A 13,051-nucleotide genomic window follows, 5' to 3' on the forward strand; every position below is an offset into this window, starting at 1 on the left:
GAGGTTTGGCCCCGGAGGGGCGGGAGATTGGCTGTTTGGTCGCCAAAAGTAGCGAAGCGGCCGCATTGCCGGGGCCTCTCGGCCCTCTTGGGTTCCCCTGGAGCGTGTCAGCGCTGCCGGGCGAGCGCCGCCCGGGCCTGGCGTTTCTCCCCTTCGTTAACGGCTCGGGCGAGCTGGGATAAGCGATGCCCTTGACCAGAACTTGTCGCCAGCGCGCTGCTGTGCTTTGTGCTGCGCGTCTGCCACCCTTCAGTGGTGCTGCATATAGGAGAAGGCAGAATATTACAGGATTCTTTTTTGAAACTCAGCATTTAAGATATAAAGGTTTCTGTGGCCTTATGTTGAGCCTTGTAGCTTCTGCATTAAGAACAGTAATGAATTCTGACGGGTATCTTTTGTTCGGGGTGAACGTGCTGTTCCTTTGTTCCCTGCTTTGCTTCAGCACGATTCTTGCGGCCCTCGGTCCCCCGTCAGTGTATCCGTGCACATGGCCGGGAGCGGCTGCGTCGGCGTTTCTGTTGCTCAGGCTGAGGGCTGGTTCCACGTGAGTGTGACTGTAGTGAACTCTGAACTGCTCTGGATTGATGGATTACTCGGTTTGTAAGACTCAAGGGTCTTAATAAATGGATAGACACGGTTTACCCAGATGCCCAAATTTTGCCAAATCATATTCTGTGCGGTTATATGAGGAAGAATGTAGGGAGAAAATGTTTTTGCACGCATCTCTCGTACTTTATTGCATCTCGCGCTGTTAGGTGGTTACTGTGTAGATGTAGAACAGGATGTGGCTTGTTTTATTGCAGCTTTAAAATGCCTTTATTCCTAGCAAGCTGCACAGCTTGTCTGTATGTAGCGGTGTTATAATATTTAAAGGGAAATAACTATTAAAAGGAACAGTCCTTAAACTTGAGTACACGATGTAATCTGTTCTCTTCTCAAACGTCTGGTACGTTCTGTGTCTTCCAGGTGTTCGGTTAGGGGAGCTTAAGGGTGTTGCTGTTCTGGTTGCCAGCCTTTAAACTCCTCGAGCTGAACTTGCCTGGATTGTGAACTGTCTTTAATTGCAGCGAATGGGCTAGAGAGCATCGAGTTATTCCTTCAGATCTTCACAGCGTGCCACACAAAGTGGAACAGCTGATTTTGCTTCTGTTTCTGACTGTGTGTTTCTGACCCTCACTTGATACCAGCTGTGCAAGATTAAGCTGCAAAAGGAATGACTTTATAAAGATTGTACAATGCTATGAGAGATATTTATAATGGAGAATAAAGGTGTAAAACTCATCATAAATATATGGAATACTGTGTCAGCATTGTTATTTCCTGTAAATATGTCTTTCCTACATTGAAGAATAATACCAGTAGTGTATCAAATCAGATTGTTTTAACTGTTATTTAGGTGATGTTGGTTGAAGCAGCGTTACCTTCTGAGAGAGAAGAGCTGGAAGGTTACCAAACCCAAAAAGGAGTGTGAGTCAGCAGACGCGCCGCTGTCCAGGGGCAATCATGAGTCAGCACCGGCTGAGCGCTCTTTATCCTTCTGGAGGGCTGTTCCTCTGCACCACTTACCTTACTTGACCAAGGCTGCAGTGCCAGCGTTGGCGAGTCTGTCTTCAGCATTGCTACGCCAGTTTCTTCGAAAAACTGAGAACAGAGAAGAAAAAATTCTGCAAGTTTAAAGAGAATGATTCATTTCTTACTCAGGTTGCAAAAGAATCGTGAAGGTTTACTGAAGGTAGCACATCTCTTTACGTAGGGATACAGACACGATAAAGGCAGGCATTGGTCTTACACCTGGATTGTCACACCGGTGTTTGGCTCCCTAGGATAAAACCTGAGTTCTCATAAGGCAAGAGATTGGAGAGGGGGGAGGAGGAGAGGCTTAAAAAATCTGTCAGAGTGGCACAGAGGGTTATATGAAAGTCCAGCCCCTACGCCCGTAACGGCCTCCACATGCCAGCCCAGAGAGCAGGAACCAGGGCGCCTCCACTGCTCGCTCGTTAGTGGATGGTGAAGATCTTGGAGGAACTATTTCTCATTTGAAGTGGTGCCTTCAAGGGGAAAAAAAAAAAAAGTACAAAAGAAAAACCTTGGAAAAGATGATCCTTAAACTCTGTGGGGAAGTGGGTGTGTGAGTGGCTGAACCGAACTGCGGAGAACCCGGCAAGCGGAACGCTTGTGCGGTGCAGAAATACAAAGTGAATAATGGTCATTTTTGTGCAGAGGTTGCCCGGGCAGGATGTATCTTCCCTGACAAGCAAGAATCTTGAGGAATGGGACAAAAGAGTTTGAAGAGCAGCAGCGACCGGCTGTGAAACTCCTGCAGTTCGCATGAAGGTTATTTTTCCCCTTTCAGATGGGAGAGGACTAAGTTGCCATTCGTTGTCTTTCTGAGGGGACGTGATGGTTCCCATAGCAAGAGTCTAAAACTTTTGTTTGACCACAAAATTATTTGATTCCTTTGAATCCAGATAATCCAAAGCCTTTCTGTCTCCTTCCTGCTGGGAAATAAAACTGCTTTCCAGTCCAATTTTAATTATAATCATCCTGTTACTAGGAAGGTGAGTGAACACCATTTTACATTTCATTACACCCATTTCATCCTGGCCTGTATCAGAAATAGTGTGGCCAGCAGGAGCAGGGAAGGGATCGTGCCCCTGTACTCGGCACTGGTGCGGCCGCACCTCGAATACTGTGTTCAGTTTTGGGCCCCTCACTACAAGAAGGACGTCGAGGTGCTGGAGCGTGTCCAGAGAAGGGCAATGAGGCTGGTGAGGGGTCTGGAGAACAAGTGTGATGAGGAGTGGCTGAGGGAACTGGGGTTGTTTAGCCTGGAGAAAAGGAGGCTGAGGGGAGACCTCATTGCTCTCTACAACTACCTGAAAGGAGGTTGTAGCGAGGTGGGGGTCGGTCTCTTCTCCCAAGTAACTGGCGAAAGGACGAGAGGAAATGGCCTCAAGTTGCGCCAGGGGAGGTTTAGATTGGATGTGAGGAAAAATGTCTTTACTGAAAGAGTGGTTAAACATTGGAACAGGCTGCCCAGGGAAGTGGTGGAGTCCCCATCCCTGGAAGTATTTAAAAGACGGGTAGATGAGGCGCTGAGGGACATGGTTTAGTGGGCATGGTGTTGTTGGGTTGACGGTTGGACTCGATGATCTTGGAGGTCTCTTCCAACCTTAATGATTCCATGATTCTACAGGTGAAGAAACTGAAGCAGACGGGATTTTAGTGGTTTGGTGGAGGCGATAAGGGAACCACCAGAGCAGAGTTCGCAGCTTCACGTGTTCAACATTTGCTGCTCTCTGCCATTTGTAGTTGCTCAGTCGTCGGGCTTGGCACTGCTGACCTTGTGTACGCGCAACGCCCGTCGTAGCCGAGCAGACCCCAGGGTGACCTGCGTTCCCAGCTGCCTTTACACCTCTACGTGACTGAATTGGTACAACTCCTCTTCTTCTGATCCAGGTCCTTTGTACAACTTGGCCTCATTTCTCAAGCGCCCGTGATATATTTTCCTCTCCATACTGAAGAGGAAACATCGGAATAACCCTCTTGTTTCTCTTGCCTTCAGGGAAACGTTCTCCTGAGTTGGTGCTGATGTTGCTGTCACTGGTTTCTCTCCCTCGGTTCTTTTTCTCCTTTCTCTTGTATTATTCTACAATTTCAGGGGGTTGACTGCCGCCCTACGCGGAATTTTTATTATTATTGTTATTTCTTGCCAACTGAGGGAGCTTCTCCCAGCTTGAGACTGCAAATGGTACGGGGAGGTCCCCCGCCAATGCTGTTGCCTGGGTACCACGAGTTACAGCCTCCCGTGCCGCAGCCCATGCTCTTCCTTTTAGACCAGATGATTGTCATCTTTCGAGGTTATTTCATTAGTCACTAGATACAATCGTTCCCCAAATACTTTGTGTTGCAAGCCATGCTTCTGCCAGGCTTGCGGCCACAAATAGCAATATAAAGCGTGCCGGGCTTGTGACCCTTTTGGTAACAACCACAACTTGCAAATCTTCCTCTGTGAACTGCCCTAGGTGAACGCTCCCTGTAATGAAACGTGAGGACTCTTACGGGTCCCTGTTTTGGGATGTGTTGAAGAGAGAATCTTTTCTGTCAGTTTTGGAATTTTTCTTTTGTTTTCAGCATTGTTGAAAGCACGAGTCATTGGAAGAAGCCCTTCCGATGTTGAAAGACGTCTAGGAATATTTAATTGGTAAAAATGTTGAAAATACTTGCAATGAGGTAGTGAAAGAAGTGCACGCGACAAAACCAACTTCTTTGCTGATTCTCCGTGAAAACCTATTGTTTCCTGATAGTCTGCCTGGTTAGATGTCACGTGTGATGAAGGCGCAGGACACATTAGCCAAATACTCACCAATTTTTCCTAATCCCCGTCTTGAAGAAAGTACTCAGCGCCTTCAGATGCTCCCTAGTGAAAATCAGGGAGAACTTGAAAAGATAGTTACATGTAAAATAAGGAAGAAATATCTCCCAGTGTTCCAGATGGATCCAGAGTTAATTGTATTAACATTATTTGACAGGTTATCTGGAAAGTGCGAACAATGTTGGAGCTACGGCGTATGATGTGTGGCGTAGCCACAGAAATCCAGTTTGCTCACCATTTCCTCACACCGTGTCTTGCACTGGGACACAGGCCATGGCACCTTGAGAGCATTCTGTACCTTTTTCTAAATAAAAGGAATAAAATGCCTGCGATTTATGCCCAGAAGCTCCAGAATCTCGCAAGAGGTAGACAGACCCCCTCAGGTCTGGTAGGTAAGTCAAAGCCAGAGCTCATCCTGAATAGAGGGGGGAAATTATTCCAGCATTCAGGTGCCTGGGGTAGCTGCCTTCATCTGTTAGTGGGGAGTGTGTTTTTGCAACGCATACAATTCAGCCTGCTGGCTTCAAGATAACCCGTGAAGTCTTAGAGATTCGACCCAAGGAGAAAGCAGAGGGAGTTGCAACTACAAAACAAGCCTCGGACGGGACAGGGAGCAGTTAATGGTAATAAAAAAGCTCCTGTTCCAAACACGTATTGAAAATTTGTGGATAGTGTTAATATTCTGAATTAGACTTATTTTCTATAATATTTTTTTTCTTTTTACATACAGTGTTGAGAGAATAGGACGCTTGGAGACTGGGGGGGGGGAGAAGGGAAATCTCTGTCTTTTTAACTGAATTTAGTAGGCGCTGCCTGTGGCTTCTGCCCCTGGCCCAGCCAGAGCGCCGGCAGCTGCTCGAACAACCTGTAGTTCCCTGCAGCTGCTGGAATTGTTTGGGAGTGTCTGCATTGCAGCGTGCTGGGAGATTTGGGATGTTTTCAGCCAGAGGGGATGTGCAGCCGGCAGGATAACGTGTGCCATGAGAGGGCCGGAGGCTGGGAGGATGGCATGGGATCGCAACCGCAGGCTCCGAGGTGGGGCTTGTGCAGCCGTGGTCGGATGGGTGCAGCTGGCAACAGGGACAGGGGAGGGTTCCTTGGTCCCAAATGTGTGTGTGATACTCTAAAAGCACAGATGCATTGGCCCCTAGCAACAGCCACAAATGGAAACGATAGAAATGATAGAAAACAGAAGAGAAAAGGAAAAGAAAAGAGCTCCTGATGCCTGGGGAGCGGGGGAGAAACCCAGAGGAGTTCCACTGGAATCGGAAGGCTCTGTTCTGCTCTTCCTCCTCTACTTGTACAGCACTTTCCTCCCCAGACTGCAGCCCCTTTTGTGCCCCAGTGCTGGTACAAAAAAAAAACACGCCTAAAAATGCTGAGCCTGTCTGGGATACCTCCTCCCTTCGCTGTTCGCCTAAAGCTGCTGCAAGGTTTGGGGTTCGGGTTTTACACCTCGGCCTAGCTGAGCCAGACCCCAGACCTGGCCCTGCGGGTGGGCACGGCCTTGGAATGGGTGGTTTAAAAAAAAATAAAAATCAATGAATTTGCTTATTTCTGCTTTCAGCAAGGGAAAAAGCAGTTTAGCCTGTCTAGAGCAGACAAGAAAGGGAGGAAAAGGAGGAAAAAATCATCTTTTGCCAGAGCCCGGCTGGGTGTGTCTCCTCGCCCCCCCCCGTGGTGGGTCTGTGTTTCTGGCAGGCAGTCTTGCCTGGGAGGGATCTGCCGTCAAAGCCACCCAGGAAAGGAGGCCTGATACGCTAATTAATATTCTGAACTAGTGACCCTTCTTTTTCTTTCCACCCCTTCCCTTTCTCTGGGCTCTCCAGCCTCTCCCTGCCGCGGATGGCTGCAGCCCCCTCCAGCTGAGTCAGTCCTCCCTCCCCGCAGCATTGCAGCACCTCCGCAGCTCCCTGCGCTCCTGCTCCTGCAGCACCCGCTCCGCTCCCGCCGCAGCAGCATGGCCAGCACCGTCTCAGGTAGGACAGACATCTTTTGGGGGGTTTTGTCATCAACCCGCTTCTAGAACCATCAGGTTTTCTTTCTTTTATCATTATTCTGAGGGTTTGGGTTTGGATTTTTTTTTTCCCCGTGCGTTTCGGGGGAGTTCTCTGATGAAGAGGCAGCTGGTATTGCAGCATTGTTCCCCTTCCTCCCCCATACACCCCCCCCCTCTGATGCAAGATAGCAGGTGGGCTTTTTATTTTAATATGAATACACATGTGATAAACTTGCCAATTTAAAATATTGCTGCCGTTACATTGTGCCATAAGAAGATGCCGCTGCATGCCAATTAATTGTTATTTTTGTAACGTGATACAGCTTTTTTTTTTTTTCTCCTAAGAAAAATGTGCACGCTGTGTAGCTGGATGCAGAGAAATCAGCAATTACATTTTGTTTTGTGAAGATCATGTATTGCCTAAATGAGTAATGGAAAGAAAGACACAGGCAAGAGACTGACAGTAATGCCCTAGAAAATCCCCCAAACCCAACCAGAATAGCCTGGATGGGTTTCTGCGTATTCTCAGGGCTCCCCATCCCTAGATTTCTTCCACAGCTCACATTTCTTCATTAGAAGATGCTACAGGGGAGCGGTCCTCTGATGGCGTTGGGTGAAATCAAATGCTGCAAGGGAAGCCCTTCCTCCCTCCTGCAGCAGTAACGGGAACCACAGCGCGGCTGCCCCGGAGCCTGGCGCCGGGGTCGGGTTTGGCTGCAGGATAGCAGTCTGCCCTGAGGATGCTGTGCTTCTTCGGTCCAGCCATTTCCTAAAGATGTGTCTTGCCCCTTTTACCTGGGGAGGAGGGATTCAAATGGCTGAAACTGGGAACGTGGGTGAAGGAGAAGAAAAGCCTGAAATGGTACAATGAACCATTTAAACGTGGGTTTAGAGGGTCTTTTTCTTTAAAAAAAACAAGTTTTCTCTTGAGATGGCTGTGAATTCTGCAGTGCATAAAGAGGGGCTTGGGCAGGGGAAGCTAAATCCTGGAGGGCTGGGATGGAGGGCTGAACAGGAACAGCAGACAAAAAGGAAAAGCAGGCAGTGCTTTGTGCCCCCCCCCTCCCCGCCCCAGGCAGGGAACCAGCCAGAAGGAGACCAGGCAACACTTCTTGCTTCTTTCACTGGCCTTTGCCCGTGTCTCCTGCTGTGCATTTTCTATTCCTTTCTCCTTTTAAAAGACCAGTAGACGCAGGGGAGGGGAGGACAGAGAGATGGAGGGGTGGGGGGGCAGTGTAAGGGTGCAACTGATCCCGAGTGGGCTTTGCATGCAATTAAAGACGGTAGAGCAGCACTGAAAAAATGTGTCTCTATGATAGAAAATCTCCAGCTATTGTATATATTTCTGCGAGTATCCCTGTCTCAATGAACGTGTGCGCCAGTGCACGCTCGGGAGGTCCCACCCATCTGCCTTCCTCTCCTACAGAACAGGATTGGACCTCGTTTGCAGAGTGGGGGTGGGAGGGATGGCTCAGGCTTACCAGCCATCTAAACCAAGGTTGCATCGAACTTGAGATGGACGAGGTGGAGGATGAAACATGCGTAGGCATAACATGCATTTTCCATTTGGTGCATTCTCACCCTCCCAACCCACCACATGCCGATGGCATATTTCATCTTCCCAAAGATGCAGTTTTACTGTCAAAGGAGACTTAAGATCATGAAGAAGCGTGTGCTCCAGAGAAACCGCACTGCCTTGTGGCTCAGATCAAGCAGAGAAACAACTTCAAGGAGTAGAAGGTCATGGGAAACCGGTGCTGTGGCAGGAGGAAAGAGACTAGGGGATTGTTTGCCAAAGGAGGGAGCGGGGCTGAGCCTCGCCCAGCTGCCTTTGCAGGGAGCAGCTCCCCATCGCCTATAGCACTTATAGCTGGAATGGAGAGTAGCCTGGAACGGCAGGAGAAAAAGGCAAGCAAATCCTTAAATTAAGGAAAAAGTCTTGTTTGCTTTCTTCTTTATTTTCTTCTTTATCCGCAGCAAAAGCAAATCCGTGCTGAAGGGAGAGTGGCTGTAATTGTCTGCAGCTGATGCCCGGGGGCTTATCCCCCTTGGGAAGATTTTCTTGGGCTTGTTTAAACAAACAAACAAATCCCTGGGACGAAAAGAAACGGGGCTTGCTTCCCCCAGCCCAGCAGTCACCTCTCTTTTCTCCCTGCCACCTCAGGCTTTTTCTCCTGGCCGTGGTGGTTGTTTTCGGTGCTAGAGCAGAGGACGCGGCGGCACATGCTCAGTGCAGGCTCAGCTGCGGTGCTGGCCGAGCCGCCGGGCAGACCTTGCAGGGGCAGAGCCCTCGCGCCTCCTCCCCGCAGCATCCGCACCAAGCCTTGTGCTTTTGTACGCCGCGGAAGGGGTGTCTGGCTGGACTCTGCAGGACTATGTGACTTTCCCCACCGTTTGTAGATATCGGGGTTGAATAAAGAGGCACGAGATTCTGAAATGATGCAGTAAGGTGACAGCCTCGTGGGCTTTTCTCTGACGTTAGCCTGTCTGAGAAGGTGGAGCCAAAAGGAAACGCCGGTTTGTCATTCCTGGCCTCAGGACTGGGCATGGTAAATGTGCCTTGATAGATCCCGAGATTTTCTCCTCCTACACTGAAACGTGAGAGTCGTGTGACTTGATGTACATCTGGGCTATCCCCTTAGTCTCTTTTCTGTATTGGTGGACACCGTATGGTATTGCCCTTTCCTGACACTTCTACTGCTCATGCTGGAGAGTCACAGTCCTTTCTGTCAACCTCTCCATCTCTCTGCAGTCTCAAGAAATCACTGTTTTCTTTCTCTTCAGATGTTGACGGCGTGTATATGGTCTTAGAAATTTATGGTACTTTTATTGGGACTTCGGTTTTACAAGCCAGGAGAACCTATTGTAGGCATTTTAAAATTTATTTATTTTTACCACTGTATCCAAACGAGGGATCTAACTCCTTAGAAAACATTTGTTCTTTCTAAAATATAAATCATATCTTCTTTGATGGTACCATGTAGAGTCTGTGAGGATCCCTCAGATATCTCAAGAAAGGGCTTTCCTGGAGCCTGTCAATGTTGGTTCGGATCCGGTGAAGGCACTGTTTTATCAGATGAACACATTCTCCTTCTGCAGAGGAAAAGCTGAGGTTTAGTGGTCTGATGTGGCACCTGGAAGGCTGCAGATAAGACATTTGTCACAGCAGCGTGGGCAGCAGGATGGATTGCAGCTTCAGGCTTTCTTACGGTGAACGGGGCTGCTGATTCTTGACGATAATACTTGGAGGGACCTGAAGCTCACTAAAACTTCTATACCCCTAAATTAAGTGGAAACAACATGCCTGCCCAATGCCTCCCGTTTGCCCTACTGACATGGGCTTTATCCTTCCTACATTTAAAAAAAAAAGTCTCCTATCCAGAGGGGAGTTAAACTGATGGTCACATCTTTGGCTGGGATTTAGAAATACAAAAGAGCTAGACAGCAACCAAAGATCATGTGCATGTGCTGTAGCACTTTGGCACATCCCAACTGGTGAAGAGCTGCTCAGCATATTTCCAAACAGTCCTTTTATTCCTTCAAGGTACCTCTACACGTTTAGTGCTGTACCAGAGGACCTTATGTTTTCTGAATGTGTTTATACACATAATGTCGCTGTATAATGGGTAACTACAATAATCCTCAGTTAATGCAAAGGAAACCAAGATCCAAAGAGACCAAATGACTGTCTGTGGTCACACAGCGTGTCTGCACCTGCCACATCATGCCATTGGACTCCTGTCTTTGGCTGTCCCCAGCTCCTCTGTAGCTCTTTGTCTCTTCCAAACCTGACCGTCTGAACCTATGTTTGCCCCAACTCCACAAACGCCCTGGGACGGCTGCCTCCGCTTGGCTCCTTCATCTGCTTTATCAAGCAACCCAGGCCACGCTTCTCTCCTTCCTGACAATCGGTCGCCCACCCAGCCCAGGCTGCACAGCTTGGGCCCTTCTCTCTTGCTGAGCCCGTAGAAGAGGAGATTTCCCTGCCTGTTTTCCTGAGGGCAGCCCACATGTTCCAGTGCTACAGCTTGAGTGATTTGCTAATCCATTGGCTGTGCATAACACGGCTTGATGTGGCGTTCATGAGCTGCAAATGAAACCTAGGAGGGAAGGAGCCGGGTGATTGGAAACCGTTCCTGGCTGATAGTTTAGCAGATGTCCGACAGAAGGCAGAGTAACCCGCGCATCTGCCTGTTCTCACGGATGATTCCACATGAGCCCACGGTAACTTCTGGGCCTCAAATCTCATGGTGAGCAGCTGAGATGGTTTATGGCATCAGTGTGGGGTACAACCACTGATCTGAAAAAAAAACCAAACCCCAAACCACTAGTGTTTTCTGGTTGTGTGAGCTCTCTTGCTAACCTGTTTATGGAAGTTGGGGAGCAAGAAAATGGAAGTGAGTTAGACTGAAGTGAAGGTCTGGCCGTTATTTTTGTGACAGGATTCATAGCAGGTGAGAATGTCTACAGTCTGTTGTACTCTCAAGGCTTGTCGAGGACTATGGTTGCTTTTGTTGTGTATGTGGCATTGCAGCCTTTGTGCTGAAGGACTCGGTTCCCAGTCTCTCTAGCTTCTCTACCTTCTCTACGTTCTGTTTGTGCTTTGGCTACATTTATAATTGGACTGTTCTCATTTTTTCATGGTGCAATATTCTTTATGGAAGCAATTTTTACTTCTCCAAAGTTATCTTTGCAAACCAAATTCTTTTCCTGTAATAACCTTCCTTTGACCTTGCTATCAGACATAGCACATCCAGTCTCATCCATTTAAATTGCCTGAATTCACATAAATTAGTCTTGCTGTGCCTCTGGTTTATTATGAATGACTCTGTATCGGTGTTGTGCCTAAACGGCCTCACTCTGTTTTGCTGGACGTCATTAAACACCGAACAAAAAGACAGGCTGCTCAAACAGTCCACAGTTCAGTTTTATCCGCTTAGGAAGCAGAGAACAAAACTTTTTAATGAATAATAGGTGGTAAGCCCCGCCGTCCAGGCACATAGCGAGCGGGAAGATGGTTCCCGTTGCTTGTGCGCCGCACCCATCCCCAGCTGTTCCTCCATCTCCTGCACTGCAGCCGCTCGGGGAACGGCTGCGTAGCGTCTCCGGGGGTTAACCTGGAGATAAACACTTTTCAGGGATCAATGCTGGGTAGAGTGCTCAGGCGAAGCAGCAGGGATATGGAAATGCAGTAGGCGCTGTACAGCACTAGAGGGAGCACAGGAAAATGAGTCACTAGGGAGAAAGCAGGCTGGGAGCACCCTGACCCTCTTGGTGGCTTGGTGAAGGCCCAGGTGATCTCCCTTCTTCTCCCTGCAACAGGGAGAAAGTAATTTTGCCCATGCAATATATACAGTGCAGAGGAAAGCTAGATGAAAAATTTTAATAAAGATTAATTGTTGCACGGGGTGTGCAATGGAATATAAACAGAGCAGGATCAGACTGTGCTGGTTACCGGGCATAAATATTCAGAAATACTGAGCCGCTGGCTGCTCGGATTAATAGCCACCCAAGGTCTCACAAAGCCATTAAAACGCAAGCTTACCCCACTTCACAGGATGGGACTCTGGCATATTTTCTATACCTTCTACAGTTTATTCACTTCTTAGTTTACAAAACTCAGTTATTTGTAATGTTTCACCCCAATTCTAATATAGACTAGACTAGAGTAGAATATTTCAGTTGGAAGGGACCTACAATGATCACCTAGTCCAACAGCCCGACCAATTCAAGGCTGACCAAAAGCTAAAGGATGTTATTAAGGGCATTGTCCAAATATGAAAGCGGTGAAGTGTTATGACTTAGCGAGGAAGACCCTACCAGACTGAAGGAACTTGGTACTGATCCTCCTATTGCGGTGCTTGCCTAAAAAGAAACGTAAAATATCAGTATTCCATACGTGAGTGAGCAGCCTGTCCTCATCTTCTACCCGTCAGTGAGACAAAGCCCTTGTTGCACCTCTGAGACTGAAGTGATGCTTTGGTACAAAGTCCCTCAGGAACGGAGTCAGATATCCTTGCTAATTTGTACACACAGACAATATTTCTGCTGGGTAAGCTGAATTTATTTTGACTAACTTAGCAGAAGTAAAAAATGCAAATAGATGCTTAAATAAAAAGTTCCGCATTTCCTGTCTAATTGTTCTTGAAATGTGTGAGTTGTGCGCGGGAAGACATACAGTCTTTCCTGGAAGGGACTTGTTGGCCACGTCGTATTCTGGCCAGCCAGCTGTCTTGGTGCAAGGATTTTGTCCACTGGCACAAATATGTCCTCAAAACCTTTTATCTACTGAGTGCAGACACTTCTGAAGTAAATTTTAGTGCTGAGGTTTGCAGTGCTGATCTGTTACCCCTGAGGGTTTTAAGCATGCCCTTCCTGCTGCAGCTGTGATTGAGGCGTAGTCTCGCTTCAGGAGATCTTGGGTTTGATCTTCATTGACGCCGTCTCCCGAACAGTGACCCAGAGGTTACGTTTCTTACTTTTATTTCCCGAATCGGAGGACCTGCCTCTCCTCACAGGATGCCTTTTCTTATTTTAGCCTGTTAACAGGGTGTTGGACACACGTGCCGCCTATTGTTTGTCACTGAACAGGTCAGATCAAAAGCGCACGAGGGCGAGGGCATCGCTGTGGATGCTTCTGTGTCCCACGGGTGTAACCGCCGGCTCCGGAGCGGGGG

The 13,051-nt window shown here is 48.2% G+C and overlaps 1 protein-coding gene across 1 annotated transcript in view; it reads left to right on the forward strand.

The window, feature by feature from the left end:
- Positions 1 to 6,081: 6,081 nt before the first annotated feature.
- The window catches only part of STMN3 (stathmin-like 3), a 13,160-nt gene continuing 6,190 nt past the window's right edge, over positions 6,082 to 13,051 (forward strand). Inside the window, exon 1 of the mRNA XM_009328427.1 lies at positions 6,082 to 6,354. Within this exon, the coding sequence (XP_009326702.1) occupies positions 6,336 to 6,354 (19 nt within the window). The 5' untranslated portion in view covers positions 6,082 to 6,335. The remainder of the gene's footprint in view (positions 6,355 to 13,051) is intronic.

The sequence above is a fragment of the Pygoscelis adeliae genome, unplaced genomic scaffold (genome assembly GCF_000699105.1).
Source record: "Pygoscelis adeliae isolate BGI_AS28 unplaced genomic scaffold, ASM69910v1 Scaffold287, whole genome shotgun sequence".
NCBI classification, from domain to species: domain Eukaryota; kingdom Metazoa; phylum Chordata; class Aves; order Sphenisciformes; family Spheniscidae; genus Pygoscelis; species Pygoscelis adeliae.